The sequence below is a fragment of the Tauraco erythrolophus genome, chromosome 6 (assembly GCF_009769465.1).
Source record: "Tauraco erythrolophus isolate bTauEry1 chromosome 6, bTauEry1.pri, whole genome shotgun sequence".
NCBI classification, from domain to species: domain Eukaryota; kingdom Metazoa; phylum Chordata; class Aves; order Musophagiformes; family Musophagidae; genus Tauraco; species Tauraco erythrolophus.
The window spans coordinates 65509780-65526093 of record NC_141470.1 but is presented as its reverse complement, the minus strand read 5'-3'; the positions used below and the strand labels follow the sequence as shown (position 1 = coordinate 65526093).

Genomic DNA, 16314 nt, shown 5'->3' with positions numbered 1-16314 from the left:
TACTTCTGATATTTGTTGCTTTTACAGAATGCGACCAGGCTGCTCTATGATCAGTTAACTGAGAAAAAAGCTACTCTGCAACAGTGCTTGAATGCAATATCTGGACATAATGTTTCTGAACAGCTTCAGGTAATTTCATTCAAAGGAAAGGAGAGGAAAAACTCTCAGCATTACCTATTATTTCATTTTCTGCAGTCTATTATGTCTCATATTTTCTAAAGTTTTAGTCTCACTTGGATTTTAAGAATGGGAAAAGGAGAGAGTTCAGTATTCTCCACTCCTTTTTTTTTTTTTTTTTTTAAATTCACCCCAATACGTCGTCAGACCCAATTCCAGTCCTTTCAGTAGTTGGAGTGAAGGAACCAGTCTCTCCATAACCTCTCAGAGTACACCCCACACCATCGCAGGGTAGAAAAAGAGCCACACAAAGTACAGCACTTCACACATTACGCCTTTTTGTATGCAAAACTAGCTTTTCTTTTTGGCAGTAGGATTCCAGGATTTATATCTACTCATTCAGCATTTGTGAGCACTTTATCATATGGGATTTGACCAGTTAAGCTGTTTTCTTCATCTTTATAGGGATTAGCAGAGAATTAAAAATGAATAGTCTGCATATCCTCCCCAGAGTGGTCATCCGCCATCTATCTACTTGTTGGTGAAGCAAAGCAGGTGTCTGAAAGTTTTTTGTTTCAGGCTCATAACCTCGTTTACAGGCATAACTTTCTGCTGGGCTGAAAGCTATGTTCAGAACTGCTGAATCCCCTAGCAGGGACTGCTGCCTTAGATATATTCTGTCAAGTAACCACTCTTGGAAAAGGAACACCAGAAGTTCCCTCCCATCCTTCGGAGAGAACCTGTCTAAATCCATCCCTGACTGGGTCTTTTTAATTCATAAGAAAAAATGGTATTTTCTGAGTCCATGGTTCCTTTTAATGGCTGCTTTTGAATTAGTAAATGGAAATACATGTTGAATGTTGGACTGAGACACAAGACCTGATTTCTCTTCCTGTGTGTGCTGTGTGAACCTAGAAAGCGGTGTCATGAACAGTCTTGTCTATTTAGCTTACGAGCTCATTGGATCTTGGGGTCACATTGTGAACTTAGGCAGTATTAGCACAGCAGAGATCCAGCTCCTGGATCTGCTGCACTACTAGTGATAATAGAAAGTTTAATGGAACAGAACTCTTCCTAATAGTGCTTTTTTTGTCTTTAATTCAGAAAACTGACGCCTATGCTTTGGAGCTGGAAAACTTTGAAAAACAAGTAGCAAAATTGGAAGGCCATGGGGAAAGATTTCAGTTACCTATCACCTTAATCCAGGAAGTTTATAAATTAGAGGTAAGAGCACAGTACAGTTTCCACTTACTCAACAAGGTTTGGTTCCTCTAAGCAAGGTATTTTTAGCATCAAAAGGCTGATGGTTATTTTGGGAATGTGTGTGCAGGTTTGTAGGATTCATTTCTGTCCTTCGTGAGTCACTAAACTGAGTTTACATTATAGGATACTTTGGATGACATGTGGGGCATTCTGAAAGCAAAGTATGCGGAGCTGAACTCTCCTTCCATGAGTGACAGACAATATGAGGATTTACTTCATGGATTTGCACAGCTGGTAGCTATTGGACAAAAGAAGATGGCACGAGATCCAGAGCAGCTAATGAAAAGCAGAGCAGCTCTACAGTCCTACCTGGAAAATCAGAAGGTATAAGATGCTTATCATAGCACTGCTCAGATCAGCATAGCAGGAGCACTATTTTTCTGTGACTGGTTTTTCTCCAGTGTTATGGAGAAGAATAACTAGCTCATAGCGTAGGGGAAGACGGGACTACATGCAGAAACCAAAGGCAAGTTTTTGAGTAGACCAAAATAGGACCCGCTAAAATATGAAAGAGGGGTTGTTATTATGACCGCAGTTTTGGTGATAAATTAAAATCCAGATTTCATTTTTGTCAGTCTAGCACTACTTGGGCATACCTCACATATTGATATGTGAGAAAAACATATGTCCTTCTAATTACTGGTAATAAATGAGTAGTGAGTTTCCTGAAGTTACTGTCTAGCAACTGGGAAGTTGAGCTTTTGCTTTCAGCATTCTGTGTTGTCATTATCTGATGGAGGAAACGTACTCATAACAGCTCCTTTTCCTGAGGAAGGATAGTTTACATCCTCTCCTTGGCAGCCCAGAATCACCAACTGCTACATGTTTGATGGAGATGGCTGAGAATGCACCTGCATCCTCACTGTCCTGCTGCTTGGCAAGAAGCCCTGGCCAATGCTGGTCACTCAAAGATGTCTCTGTCATGTCAACGCCTTGATTTAACTGCTCCACGTAGCTCAAACTCCCTTAAGAATGGCTTCAGGATGCCAAGTGCTACAAACCGCTACTACAGAGTCATTGGAATGGTATTTGTCACTCACAAATTGCCCTTAGCAAAGCAAAATCTTAGGAATTTTGTCACTCACAAATTGCCCTTAGCAAAGCAAAATCTAAGGGGCAACGGATTTAAACTGAAAAAGGGGAGATTTAGATTAGATATAAGAAAGAAATTTTTCACTCAGAGGGTGGTGAAGCAGTGGAACCGGTTGCCCAGAGAAGTTGTGGATGCCCCATCCCTGGAAGTGTTCAAGGCCAGGTTAGATGAGGCTTTGGGCAACCTGGTGTAGTGGAGGGTTTCCCTGCCCATGGCAGGGGGGTTGGAACTAGATGATCTTTAAGGTCCCTTCCAACCCTAACCATACTATGATTCTATGATTCTATGAATCAATTTACAAAGGAAGACAAATAATATATCTGCAGTTCAAATATACATACATTGATGTACAAAAGCAAAAGAAAACTGCAAAAGCCATTTTCCCTGCCCTGGTTATCAAGACTTATCAGGATACTCAGGCAGCCTATGCCTGGGGTACAGCCCTTACATGAAATTCTTGTACTAGTTACTAGTTCTTAGTGAAGAAGATCTTGATTGAAGGGTGTGATCTTAAACCCTCAAAGCTTTTTTGTGGGGGAAGATGTTCTGTTGAGATTCAGACGTTTCCCAAGAGCTTAGCTGAGCCATAACTAAATCAAACTGTTACCTCATAGTTATTGCAAAGTATTATTGTGCCCTGCCTACTACTTGGGTGTTAGAACTGCTAATACCCTTGGTGCTTGGAGTCACCTCCCATCCAGCTGAAATAAAATGGATAATGGCTGTCTGGTGATAACTACCTCACGCTAAACTACGTATCTATTTATAGCTTATCTTTTCCCTCCCTCATCTTCCTACAACATCTTCATATTTCATGTGAACTGAAGGTGTAAATGTAGATATTTATCTTTAGAAATACGTAAATGAAAATAATGTATGCATCTCATCACTGGTTCCTGACTAACCATAAAAGAATCAGTAACTGCCCATCTTGGGGTGATGCAGAATTTGGGTAGAAGGCTTCTGACTCCGACTATGAGACACCCTGAAACTGGCTGCTCTTCTCAGGGAGTCTTCTCTGTCTTCTTCATACCCGTGCTGTGGGTGTATGATCTCTGTTAAAGAGAAAGATTTAACTTGTTTTTTTCAGGACTTTCTGCACAACCTCGTGACCCACATGGCTTTCATGCAAGCGTTTTCCAAGAGAGTGACTCCCTTCATCCTACAAAAGAGAGAGGAATTCTGGAGAGAGCTGGTGGATGAAGTCAAGTTGCTGAAGCAAAAGGCCTTCCAGCATGTTATACACTTAAAAAGCCTGTTAAAGGTAATGAATCCATAGAAACCCGGAGTTAAAAAAAAAAAAACTGGATAAAGAAGAGTTGTGTCTAGGGGAACCCTTTCTGTACCAGTGATTCTTTGGCTAGTAGTTGTCCTTTCCTGTCTCCATTGGACAGCAACAGTATGTTACGTGCTGTGTGGGTTAGTAAACTGGCTTTTTTCCTTGAAAACCTCTGAAAGTGTACATTTTAACCCAGTAGTCTGACATAGGTGGGACTTTATGACTTCTTGCAGTAATTTTTGAGTGCCTGGACTGACAAGAGGGCCCTTTAAGGCACAAAAATACCAGTACCACTTTCAAATAAAACCTAAAAATTGATCTTGAAACACCCCTAGAGAACAAAAAAGAATACCACTTTGAAATAAGAAACTTTGAGTATATTAGAGAATGAATTAATTAAATAATCTGTGGTGAAATCATGTCTCACTTTAATATTTCTGTATTATTCACCTATTTTCATGTTTTGTTTCATTAAAGCGAGAGCTGCTGATACTCGAATAAGCATTAAGGCCTCAGTCTAGTGTAGCAAAAACGCATACAGGTGTGTGCTATGTTAATGATGCGATGTATTTTTTAGGAATGGATGGAATTTGATGATGAATACCTGGTTATCAATAATGAGTTAGAGGCACTTGCCTCCTTGTTGCCTTCTGTGAATTTGGTTGAAGAAACAGAAGAAAGATTAATGGAAAGGATTGCACTTCTACAGGTATTAAGTTATGTGTCTGTCTCTCTGAATGGTTTTCTTCGTGGTTCTGTAGAGCCGGCAAAAAAAGATCAGTTAGAATACGAGAAGATGGTTTGCAGTGCACTTTCCTTTCTGTCCTTGTCTGTGCGTGGATGCAAGCTGAAAACTTACTTCTAAGAGTAGCAGATCGAGCTGCTAGTTTCAACCAGCGGTTCTAAGTTCGTTCAAGTGAGACTAATGACTATAGCTACTTTAGGACTTGGTCTTCAAATGCAAGTATTTGGAGGAAGATAGTGTGCAGGATACATGGATCCCAAGGACAGCAGGGACCCTTGAAGTGAAGACTGAGCCACTTCTCTGTAATTCAGGAACAATTTTTATGCCATGGTGTAAAACCTATGGTAGAGGAGAATCAACCCAGTACCTTCACATATCTGAACCCCTGGTTGTGGTAGAAGGTCTACAGGTTTACCAGCTCCTTTTAAAATCCTGAGAATTCAAAATGAGATGTCCTGATTTCTATCTGACCAAAAAGAACAGAATTCCTTTTGTATAGAATAGCAAATAGGCTCCTGGTTTGTTCCCAGCTGCATCTCTGATAGCAGAGCTACACCGTTATTTAGAACCTCAAGTCCAGTTAGAAACATTTTATCTGTGTTTTAAGGACATTTAAGTATAAGGATGTGAAAGCAGCCTTTATGGCTGTTTTATAAAATGAAGAAGAAATAGCAGTCAATAAACTTAGTGGTGTATCCTCAGAGGGTGCTCTGTATTCCTCAAAGGTTTGACTCTTCTTGGTCTTCAGAGGACCCACTCTATTAGAAATTTTTGAATTAATGAATCTTTGGTCTGTATTGAGTCCAGTTTGATATTTAGATTAATAGGCTATAAAGGCAAAAAGGACTGCTGTGATTTAATCTAGTTGACTGCATGAAAGAGATCATTGGACATTCCCAGAAAATTCTGAGCTACAGTAAAGCTTCTGAAACAAATCAAGAGTAGATATTTACAGTCGCAGTGGCATTCTGGTGCTTTTGATGCCTCTCGCAGGGAGACAGGAGACATGCCTTTTTTGCATAGCTGTTGATTGTGAAGTTGCATGATTTCCTGTTTTTTTAAATTCTTAACTCACTTTTCACTCTTAAGTATTTATTTGTCTTTAAAGACATCAGAAACAAAGTAGTAAGGCTTTAGAAGATGTGTTTGGGGTGAATCCCAGCACTGGAGCTTCACAGTTTCAAGGACAGAGCAGAAAAAAAGTCTCTGGGGCTTAATTTCTGTCAGAGAAATATCCCTATTAATAATAAATATTGTACAAGTCCCTTCTGCCTGGAGAGAAGTGAGATACTTGCATCACAAAATTGCTCCATTCTACCTTCTCCCTGGGACTAATCTGCTTCCTGGTTTTTTTTTCTTTTTCTTTTTTTCCCTTTTATCATTTTTACCTTTCAGTGAAGTGTAGCAATGGTAAAATGATGCTTTGTTTCTGTTCAGCTGTCTAAGCAAACCAGACCACTCCTGTGTCTTTTACTTAATGCCTTCACTGTTCACTCTTTGTTCCTCCCTGCCACCATTGTTCTCTAATTATCCCAACAGCTTCCTTCAAAACAGCGGTAACATTTTTTGAAAGAGGATAGAGCCAGAAGGCCCTCTCAGAACAGGAGGGCAATAACTTTCTGCTGGGGACAGTCATATATTTGGGCAATGCAGCCAGATCTGATAGAGAGTGTTTGTCCATTGCTTGAGGTTTACATGTGTCAAAAAAAGCTCATTAAATCGTTAACACGGTCATTCTGATAATGTATGAAACTATATTGAGATCTGTCTTATCTATCCAGAGGAAACAACGAAAAATAACCCGTGTCCTTTTTGCACATAATGAAGTACAGATTCCTTCTGTTTGAAAAATAAAATACATGACAGGGGAAATGTGAGATCAAGACATTATTAAAAATTATATGTGTTTTGCTAGCTGTGTTTTTGGTTTTTAAAATACTATTGTTTCGCAAACTTCCCATGTTCTGATAGCAAATCAAAAGCAGTGTTGATGAAAAGCGTGCCAGGCTGTACCAGATGGTGGAAGAAGGGAAGAAATTGCTGACTGCTGTGAATAGTCCAGAAATAAGAAGCCAGATTTGGAAGCTGGAAGAGCAGCAGTTCTCTTTAACCAAAAAAGTTGACCATGAACTACACCGACTTCAGCCATTCCTCAAACTCTTGGTCAGGTGGGTATAACTCAGAGAGCAATTAGAGATACCAGCTGGAAATTAGTGCCTGACCTTTTATAGATGTATTTTCTGAAATATGGCAGTGAATTAATAAATAACATAGCTTGTTTAACTTAAAAATGAGAAGGAAAAAAAAAAAGCAATGGTGATCAGAAAAGTGGTCCTTTATTACACAGCAGATCTTCTTTCACTGTGTAGACAAGTGCTTCGCTTCCTGCTTATTTTTGTTGGAACAATATTTTGATTGCTGCCATTGCAAAGTCAGTGCACCTAGGTGAGAGTTAGCTGCATCCTGCAGTGTATGCGTTGGAAGTATTAACAGAAGCTCAGATCGTGCTGCCCTAAGCACTTTGGCCTGCTACGAATGCAAGCTAGCCTTGATTCCCATGCAAAGGCATAGCGCGCCTGTCTATGCACGGACACTATCCACCTTAGAAACATTCAAGACCTGGCTGATGTCCTGCCTCAACTTGTGTTTTGAAGCCCTCCAACAAGGGAAGACCCAAGCATGCTCAATGCTTTCACATGCCCCAAGCCAACTGTCAACGCAGACCTGACAATGTCAGGTGGAGACAGTTTAGGGCTCTACAGCCCAGCCCACCAGCTGATCTACCACACTCAGCTCTCCCTGCTCCTGGTCTGTGTGCTCTGAGCTCAGGCTGGCTGAACTCATACTGTGGACAGAGCATGCCAGTGTTTGTTGGTGTTTACCCCTGCTCTGTATTCTGCACTGTATCTCGCAGCGTGCACAATCTCCTCTGGTGATTTTGACCTCCGGCAAAGCTCTTTTCGCCCGTGTGAGCTTGTCCTGGCAACTGCTGGGTGAACACAGAAAGAGGGTGTTTTCAAGGGGAGTGGACCGGCTGAAAAGAGCTGATAGGAACGGTTTCGTGTGTACCTCCAGCAGATCTGCTGTGTTGCACATGAATCCATGCTGTAGCCATGCTTCTGTAGGGTCATGTAGCAGCATAGGTGCCAGAATAGCACATGCCTCCTCACAGAGTGGAGGACAACTTGGAGGGTGAGAAATGTATCCTAGACTCAGCTAGGAGATGTATGTTTGTGTGTTTTGTTTCCGCCCTGTAGCTACAACAGAGACTCGGCGGAATTAATGAAATGGCTGGATTCTGCTCAGCAGAGAATGAATTTTTGGAAGGAGCAGTCTCTCAACGTGTCACAAGATCTTCCCACCATCAGGGATAATATCAACAGCTTGTTGGTAAGTCATTTCTCCTGCCAGATTTAGAGACGACATTGTGATTTCCAGTGAAAATGCCCCTTTGGAGTCGTTTTTGTATTTGCCATGTCCGAGTAGCTGCCCACACAGTATAGCACTGAATGGCTGTTTGCCCCAAAGCCACCCCATTATCTGTGTGGGCAACCATGAGGATGGGAAGCCACCAAAGACCCTCCTTCAGATTGAGAGGCCAGCCAGAGTGTATAAATCAGAATGGAATCCTCTCATAATGAGCTCCCAACTACAACACACCACAGTCCAGCCACGTTCTCTTATGCACCTACAGCGTAACAGCATGGTTTCTGTCTTGCTCCTGATACCAAATACCAGATCCCGCCGTTCAGCCAAGCTGATGGGCCACTTACCAACTGAATCTGGAGTGTGGACTGAGGGAACAAGGGTGAAGACAGTGAGGCTGTGGAAATGGTCAGCCCAAGTCAGGGAAGAGAAACATGCTGAATTGCATTTCATGTCTTTGGCTGTCCCCCCAGTGCTGTGCTCCCCTTGTATGACTAGCCAGAAGGTTCAGCCCCAATGTGAGGCTTGACAGAGGGAGTGTTGCGTGGTGGGAAAGCAAAGCATCATGAAGTTTGGACTGCTAGGTGTGAACTAGCAGATTCACAGATCCAGAGATTCGAGGACTGGAGTTGCTCTCTGGACCTCTATGTGAAGTGGGGATCAGGATATTCCCAATCCCTGTAGAGCAAAAGGTGGCATTCAGCACTGTATCAAGCTGAGCAGAAAAAACCTTACCTGCTGCCAGAACATGTTGAGTTCAGGTTTTCTGAACTTTACAAACTTGCAATAATCTGTTTGTTGAGACAGTTCATCTTACGACTGAAAGCCTAGTTTGTCTTCTTCATTTAATGAGATATATATAAATATTTACCCTCTCTTCAATTTCTCCTGTGCACCTCAGGCATTTTCTAAGGAAGTTGATGAAAAATCTTCCCTGAAGTCATCTGTAGTGAGCACTGCCAACCAGCTCTTTCACATGAAGCAAGCCGAAACTGCAGCACTTAAGTCATCTTTGGCAAACTTTGAGCAAAAATGGGGAGAACTGATTACACAGCTCCCAGCCATCCAAGAAAAGCTTCACCAGGTGAGGAGAAACTCTGCTGCCATCTCTCAGTTCAAGCTAAATAATTACTTTAGAATGTTGCTGCTGGGATTCAGCTGGCTGTTTCATAAGGCCCTCAAAGCACCTCCTTCCTAATCAGCTAGCTGTCTTGCTTTCAGAATATTCCCAGTATTGTACTGCAGTTTAATTATTGCAATGTTCTTCCTGCGCTGTTTTGCACATACCTATCATCTTTACAGTTTTATATGCAAGTCTGTTAAAATTAGAAAGAATTTTATTTCAAATTTCTGATTTCTTGAAATTTTCTTAATTTAAGTCACATGCCCCTCTGGAGCACTGGGCTCACTTTCAAGTTCATACCCTGATAATTGCAATTATAGCGCCTGAGCCTTTATGAAAGTACAGATGTCATCTTCCTTGATATTTGTAACAAGCAGAGTGTAGAGGATTCATGATATGCTTTACTCCCAGCTTCAGATGGAAAAACTTTCATCACGGGAAGCTATTGCTGAACTAATGGCCTGGCTGGACCATGTGGAACAACAGCAGGGACATGAGGAGCCAATAAATTCACAACGTAGTGCTGCCCAAGTCAGAAGCCTCCTTCAGAAGTACAAGGTAAATGGGAAGATGTAAGTCCAGGCTTTCTGCAAGGTGTTTGTCTGTAGAAAGGATGGAAACAGCCTACAGCCACTGTCATATCCTTCCCTTTGCTCTCAGGAGGATTCCTCAAACGGTCTCAAAGGTGCCTTGACATCTTCCTTTATAAAAACCTTTTGCTTCCATGTCGCACAAAACACTGTCTGCCCTGCAATACAGCTACTGCCTGCTGTGCAGTAATCTCCTTTTCCTCATGCCGTCCCATCTGTCTCGCTTCTTCTCTCTCGTTACATTTAGATTACAAAACATGTTGAGCAGGAAAGCTTTGCTTCCTTAGGAAGATAGACTCTGTGTTTGTGCTGTGTTTTAGTCTGTCTTTTCAACAAGGAATGCCTCGTAATGGAGCTCCATTACCAGGATCCATTTAACTAGAGAACAGGGTTTTCGAATATTAGGTTTCCTCAAAAGAGAGAACCTGCTAGGAGAGAGGGACAAGGCAAACATCTCTGCAGCAGACTCTGGGCTCTGGTCAGATGCTAAAGCACGATGGCAGAGGCTGATTGCCCCAGCCACAGGAAGGATTCAAGCCATGCTTATAACTCCACAGATGCCAGGGAGCCCAACCTCAGGGCATGGATCTCTACAGAGCTGTATTTTGCTCTGCCTTTGCAGAGCTACCGAGCGGTGCTCTGGACTCAGACAGGATGGCAGTCAGTCTACAGCTGCAGATCTCTGGCACTTCGGTACCTTGGCAAGTGCCAACACAAGCATTTCTTTCACAGTGCCTTAGTATAGCAGATAATGTAACACGTTGGTCTGTATCAGTCGGATTTGGCAATTGGAACGTGTAGATGAGGTGCTGCTTTTAACCCTTTGGGTATTTAGAGATCAGTTTATAGGTGTGTCTTCTGTACTTGTCAGCAATGCAGGGATGTGTATGCTGAGAAGAAAGCTGGGATAAGGGTCATGAATTCCCACAGGGAAGCAGCTATGACTTCAGTACCTCTACTGTGGTTTTCCCTGGTGGCTTTTCTCTGGGTTCTACTAGATACAACGAGGAGCCCTTCCCTCCTCTCTTCCCCTAAGACCTTCTGAAATAAAAAAGCATTCCCTTATGTTGTCCTCACTTTGCACGTAGTTCCTCACTCGTCCCTGCGGGCAAGGACACTGGTGCTGGAGGACTTTTCTCCCTCCAGATATTCTGATACTCTATTCTGATACTCTATTCTGATACTAGACATTTTGATAAAGGAGCACAAGCTCTTGTCTGCGCTTGTCTGTGAGTCGCAGGAGTGTGGGAAAACCTTGGTCTTAGCCTAATCTTGGCCCATGGCAGTGCGGTGGTGTTGTCCCATGGATGAAGTACTTGGTCTAGTGCCCCTGGGTTTTATTCCCTGCTCTGGCACTAGTCTGTTCTTGCGTTGAGCTACCCACATAATGGTAGTGATTTTCTGCAAAAGTTTCTGTGGATGGAAATAGCCACACAAACATAGAATGGTAAAAATTGAGAATTATTCCCACGGCCAAATATCTTTCAGAAAAATATTTTAGGCCACGGTTCAGAATAAGGAATGATGAATGTCCCATAACTACCTTGAAGCATCACTGGAACTGATCAGATTAAAACTGCCGAACTAATTGTTTTTCATTTTTGTTTTGTTTTGTTTTGTTTTGTTTTTTCCCTCCAGGAATATATGATGGAAATGAAATTTAAACAGTGGACTGTAGATTTTGTTAACCAGTCGCTCTTGCAGATGAGCACTTGTGATGTGGAAAGCAAGCGGTACGACAGGGTAGAATTTGCTGAGCGTCTTGGAGAGATGAACCTGCGCTGGCAAAAGCTGCAGGCGTCTCTGAAGAGAAAGGTTTGATTGAGTTCTCATTGCTTTCTCTCACGACTCTGATCTTGTTTGTGCCAGTGCTCTGTATTTTGCAAGCAGCTTTTCTCCCCGAGTCTGAAAACACTGTTGAACACAGTGAGACTCCCTGTGCTCTCTGCTCTCTGTCCATCCTGCTGTCTTATGGGCAGCCGGTGGAGCAGTTATGTAGCATGTCAGCTATCAGATGGTGGGTGGGCATCCAAACCTCAGCAAAGTCTAGGCAGATAAGCTCTCCTATAACTTGCAGGGAGGGAAAATAGACAAAATCTGTTCTTCATGACAGCCTGAGATTTACCATAGTTAACTATATTAGATGGAAAAATAAGGTTCCTCATGTGAAGAAATGAATAGTCAGTGACATATCAACAAAGACAACCTATATTGAGAAAACTATGAAAAAAAGACGAAATCAGGGTGATGTCTGCAGGGGAACCTGTTAGTGAAGTCTGTTGAAGCTTTGGAGTGTTGTGATAGTTGGGGCATTTAAAACTTAATGGAAGAAAACACTGGATGGTTTGTGGAAGTGAGAGGTGCTGTACTGCTTGGTACAAGCCAAGCCCTGCTCAGCAAACACAGCACCAAAACAACCCCTCCGCATGCCATATGATGGGAATGAGAAATAGGGCTATATTAAGCTACCACCCGTTTTTTCCTGTTACAGCAGTTGGATTTGCCAAAAACCTAATTATTAAGAATCATGTAATCAATCATAGAGTCATAGAATTCCAGGTTGGAAGGGACTTCAAGGATCATCTGGTCCAACCTTTCTTGGCAAAAGCACAGTCCAGACAAGATGGCCCAGCATGCTGCGCTCCTGGATGATGTTCTCCCAGGTGCAAGACCTTACACTTGTCCTTGTTGAACTTTTGTCAGCCCACTCTTCCAGCCTATCCAGATCTTCTGGAGGGTGGCCTCCCTTCCGAAGTGTCCACTTCCCCGCTCAGTTTGGTTTCATCAGGGTACACTTGATCCCATCATCCAGATTGCTTGTGAAGACATTAAACAGCATTGGGCCCAATACGGATCCTGTCTGTCTGGATCCTGTCTGTCTGTGTCCTCCTTCTGCAGTAATGAAATGCTCTTTCCCACTGGAGTGCTTTGAAGATCAGCAACTGATAGGCAAATTCTACATGTAAACTAACTCTACCAGCACATCTTCTGGGTTTCTTTTTAGAAAATCTGTTTCAGGTGGTGCCTCAGAATTACTTCAGTGAGGCTGGAAATAATCCGTGCATCCAGAATTAGATGGTGATGCTTGCATGCCCCAGTGCCCAGCCAAGCTAGTGTGACTTGTGCGATACGGAAGAGACGGGGGGAACGTTAGCATCCCAAAATGCAAACATGAAACTGCTGGAATGAAACTGTCTACCAGCACGTTCCTCTTTCATCTCTATTTCTCTCCCCAGTTTACAGAGCTTTGGGAGAAGCTGCCCTCCCTAAATCCAGATACAAAGACCACTGATGAAACAGAAAATTCCCAAATTTTCCTAAGAAATTCTTCCAGAAACATTTTCAAGTGGAAAATTCAGTTCCCACACAATTAAAAATTTCAATGATGAAATTTCAGTTTTGTGGTTGAAAAAGAGTGATCTTCTCTAACTGTTTTCAAGAAACTGCATTCTAGGATTTAGTGGATCCCCAGGACCCAGGTTGAAGATAGGAGACTTAAGGTCCCTTGCTTATTAGTAACTTTGTTGGTGGGTTTTAGGGAGAATGAGGTTTTCAGACTCCATATGTACATGTCCACATAGCCCAGGGTCCCCAACTTGTCAGGTCCGCAGGGTGCCAGCTCCTGAACCTTATTTCCTTCGCAGGGAAAAGGCCGGATCCTAAAAAGCCAGTAAAACTTTTTAGCTTTTTCTTTCAAAATATTTTCTGTATATCATGTTTTCAGTGTAAATATTGTAATCTCAAATTTTGTCATGGAAGGGGGAGCCTTGTTTCTGCCCACCTCTAGTTTTAAGTAAGTCAAACTAGTTCTGTAACTTTCAGATGCAAGACCTGGAAGAGATTTTGAGGGACATGACTGAAAATGAGAAGAAAGCACAGACTGTACGCGACTGGCTGGAGGCTCAGAGTGATCAGCTGAAATCTTTACAAACACCAGCAAGTCCAATCTCTGCGCAGAACACATTAGATAATTGCAAGGTAAAGCATTATATGTGTGATATTGTTGTGAAAAATGTATTTAGCACTTTGCTGGATCCAGACTAAAGAACTGCACAGATGTTAACAGAAAAAAGTGTAAGGGAAGCTGCCATTTCCTGGAAGAATACTACAATGTAATTTTAGTTAAAGCATGTTAGGTTCAGGTGATAAAGAGCCAGCTCCACTTTTAATGTGAATTTCTATTTTATGTTTTTTTCCTCCAATTGAAGATGCATCTGTTGTTGTTCCATGGTATTTGGAGTGTTGTGCAGCAATATTGTAGATCTTATTTTGAGATGCCTCCAAAAGTAGTTCTGAGCTCAGCACAGCTGTGGCAAAAGCTACCAATTCCATTAGTTTGAAGAGCTCTGTGGCAGAAGTGTCGTGGAAACTACACAGTCCCGTTTGGAAGGATAACAACTCACTCTACTCCTCTACCCTAGAATGTAGTCTCTCTGCACCATCCTCAAGAATCTGGGTGTCATTTGGTTTTGTTGTGTTTTTCTAGGCATCAGCTCCCTCAAAATTAGTACAGGTGCAGCCAGCTAATAATTGGCTTCTGTTACTCTTGACAGTCTGCTGTTCTCATTCAGTACAGTGTTCCCTCTCGATTTTTTAATGTGGAATATTTGTTCTTTCATTGCTATGGTTACATGTCTGTCTCTTGTAGTAGTCTTCTTTTATTGCCTAGAGTGCTCAGTTACACACCAAATTACTTGTCTCTCTGAAGCTCTCTGAAACATGTTGAGGGCCAGAATGGAAGACAGACACAGGTTATCTTTGACTAAAACACTAACCTACTCACAGCAAGGTACGGTGCTCGGATGCAGGTGGCTAAAATGTTTCGTTCACATTAATTTGCTTCGTGGAAATCAGGTCTGAATCTGAAAACGTTGTGGGGACAGTGAGTAGGGGGGAAAAAAGGTCATGACTTTAAGTGTAGTATTGTAGGACACAATTGCGGCCCATTGTGTGTATGGACATTTACTCGTGTTGTGAAGAACTTTATTGCTGAGCTTTCCCTAGCAAGTCAAGACTAGCTTATAATCTTGCTGATTGTGTTAGGGGGAAAGTTATTCTCGCAGGTATCTCCGTTGATTTCAGTCGGTTTCTCCCATGGAGAAAGCCTCTGTCTAAGAGGACAAGCTGCAAATAGCTTTCTCGAAGTTGTTAAGATATCAGAGACCCTCATACTGCAAAATCAGTTCCTATCTTACCTTTGTCTTCTGGAGCAGAGGAGGACCTGAGTGCTAGCCTGCCCAGGGAAAAGTTCAGCTGCATTAGTAGAAGAACATTTTGCATCTGGAGAGGTACAAAGAGGCCTGCATGGTGGCTGAGGAATTAGCTCCTGGTGATTTCCTTCCCAAGCATGATGTCCAGTGCTCAGGCTGACACTAAATGGACTGGTTCTAGCTCTACCTGCAGGAGACTATCTAAAGCAGCCACTGTCATTCTGAATTCCTGTAAAGCAGTTGTTCCGTATCAGAGTTGAAATGGTGATGGTGTTGCATGGCTGAAGAATTACACAGAATTGGTTTTAAAGAAGCAATGTTTATCTAAGCTCCTCACAGAAGGTTTTTTCTATAGTCTCATTAAAATAGCTTATTTATCTTCCTTTTTTTTCTTCTTTTTTTTTTTTCATTTAGGATCTAGAAAATCAGCTCACAACTCAATCCAAAATCCTTGATGAGCTCAAGCAGAGTTTGGCTTTGAATGACAGTGCAGACCAAACCCCAGAAGCTCTATCTCTCGGCATAGCTGAGCTGTGTGAAATGTTGGACAGCATTGTAAGCCAGGTAAAGTTTTGTTGGCATTCAGATTTCCTTTCTGTTTTCTTACCAGTAGTGTTATTAAGCTCCTTCATAGGATGGTAGCAGGAGCTGGTACAAACAAGATGCAAATTTTTCCTTACTCTTAATCTTAAGCTTTCTAAGAACTTCCTTTTAAGTCTATACCATAACGTAAATTAATGTATTTCCAAGGTTGAGAGAGGAAGAAAAGTCTGATGTCAAAGCAGTTTGAATACAGGGAGAAGAGGGACAGATCCCCATCTGTAGTTTAAGAAAATAAAGAAATAGCACTGCTATTTTTCTTACAAGTTGAAAATGGAAACCTTAAACTCTCTTACTCAATCTGCTTCTCTTTCATACGCTGGTCTTTCTCCCCTGTAGTGTGCTGGTGGAAGCTGCCTACTCCTGCCCCATTCTCACTCTAGCCTTTCCATCTCCCAGTTACTCTTTCATCCATGCACTCAGATGGCTTTCACTGTCTTCAAATCCTATGTAGTTTCCAATTGCTTCGAGGACAGTCTGGCAGATTGGTTTCCCATGCAAATTGACTCACAGCAGTTTGCATTTATAGTTAAATTATCTTTATACTTGGAACTGATCTTTTTTACATAGATGTAATTGATAACCACAGAAGATTTAAATCCATAAATGTACTCATTTGTGGTAACAAATAACCATACATTGTTGAGGATTATATGTGATGCAGTGATGGTGTTTATAATGAAGATTCCCTTACACTTTCTATTATAAATGCCTTGCTTTCGTTCCTCGAAGCTTTATGAAACCTGAATCCTTTTGCTTGAACTTTTCCACAAGAGTTGTTGGTCCAGGATGGGGCTGCTGCTGCTGCTTGTTTTAGGTTTCAACAGAAATGATGTGGTTGTTTCTTACCAAGAAAGCAGAGACATTT

General features: G+C 42.0%; 1 protein-coding gene across 1 annotated transcript in view; it reads left to right on the top strand.

The window, feature by feature from the left end:
- LOC104383626 (nesprin-2-like) overlaps positions 1-16314 on the top strand; it is a 162223-nt gene that overhangs the window by 89840 nt on the left and 56069 nt on the right. The window contains exons 55-66 of the mRNA XM_086613635.1: positions 28-129; positions 1222-1341; positions 1504-1704; positions 3564-3737; positions 4330-4461; positions 6469-6665; positions 7755-7887; positions 8825-9007; positions 9458-9604; positions 11275-11451; positions 13459-13614; positions 15261-15410. Coding sequence (XP_086469761.1) covers positions 28-129; positions 1222-1341; positions 1504-1704; positions 3564-3737; positions 4330-4461; positions 6469-6665; positions 7755-7887; positions 8825-9007; positions 9458-9604; positions 11275-11451; positions 13459-13614; positions 15261-15410 — 1872 coding nt within the window. The remainder of the gene's footprint in view (positions 1-27; positions 130-1221; positions 1342-1503; positions 1705-3563; positions 3738-4329; positions 4462-6468; positions 6666-7754; positions 7888-8824; positions 9008-9457; positions 9605-11274; positions 11452-13458; positions 13615-15260; positions 15411-16314) is intronic.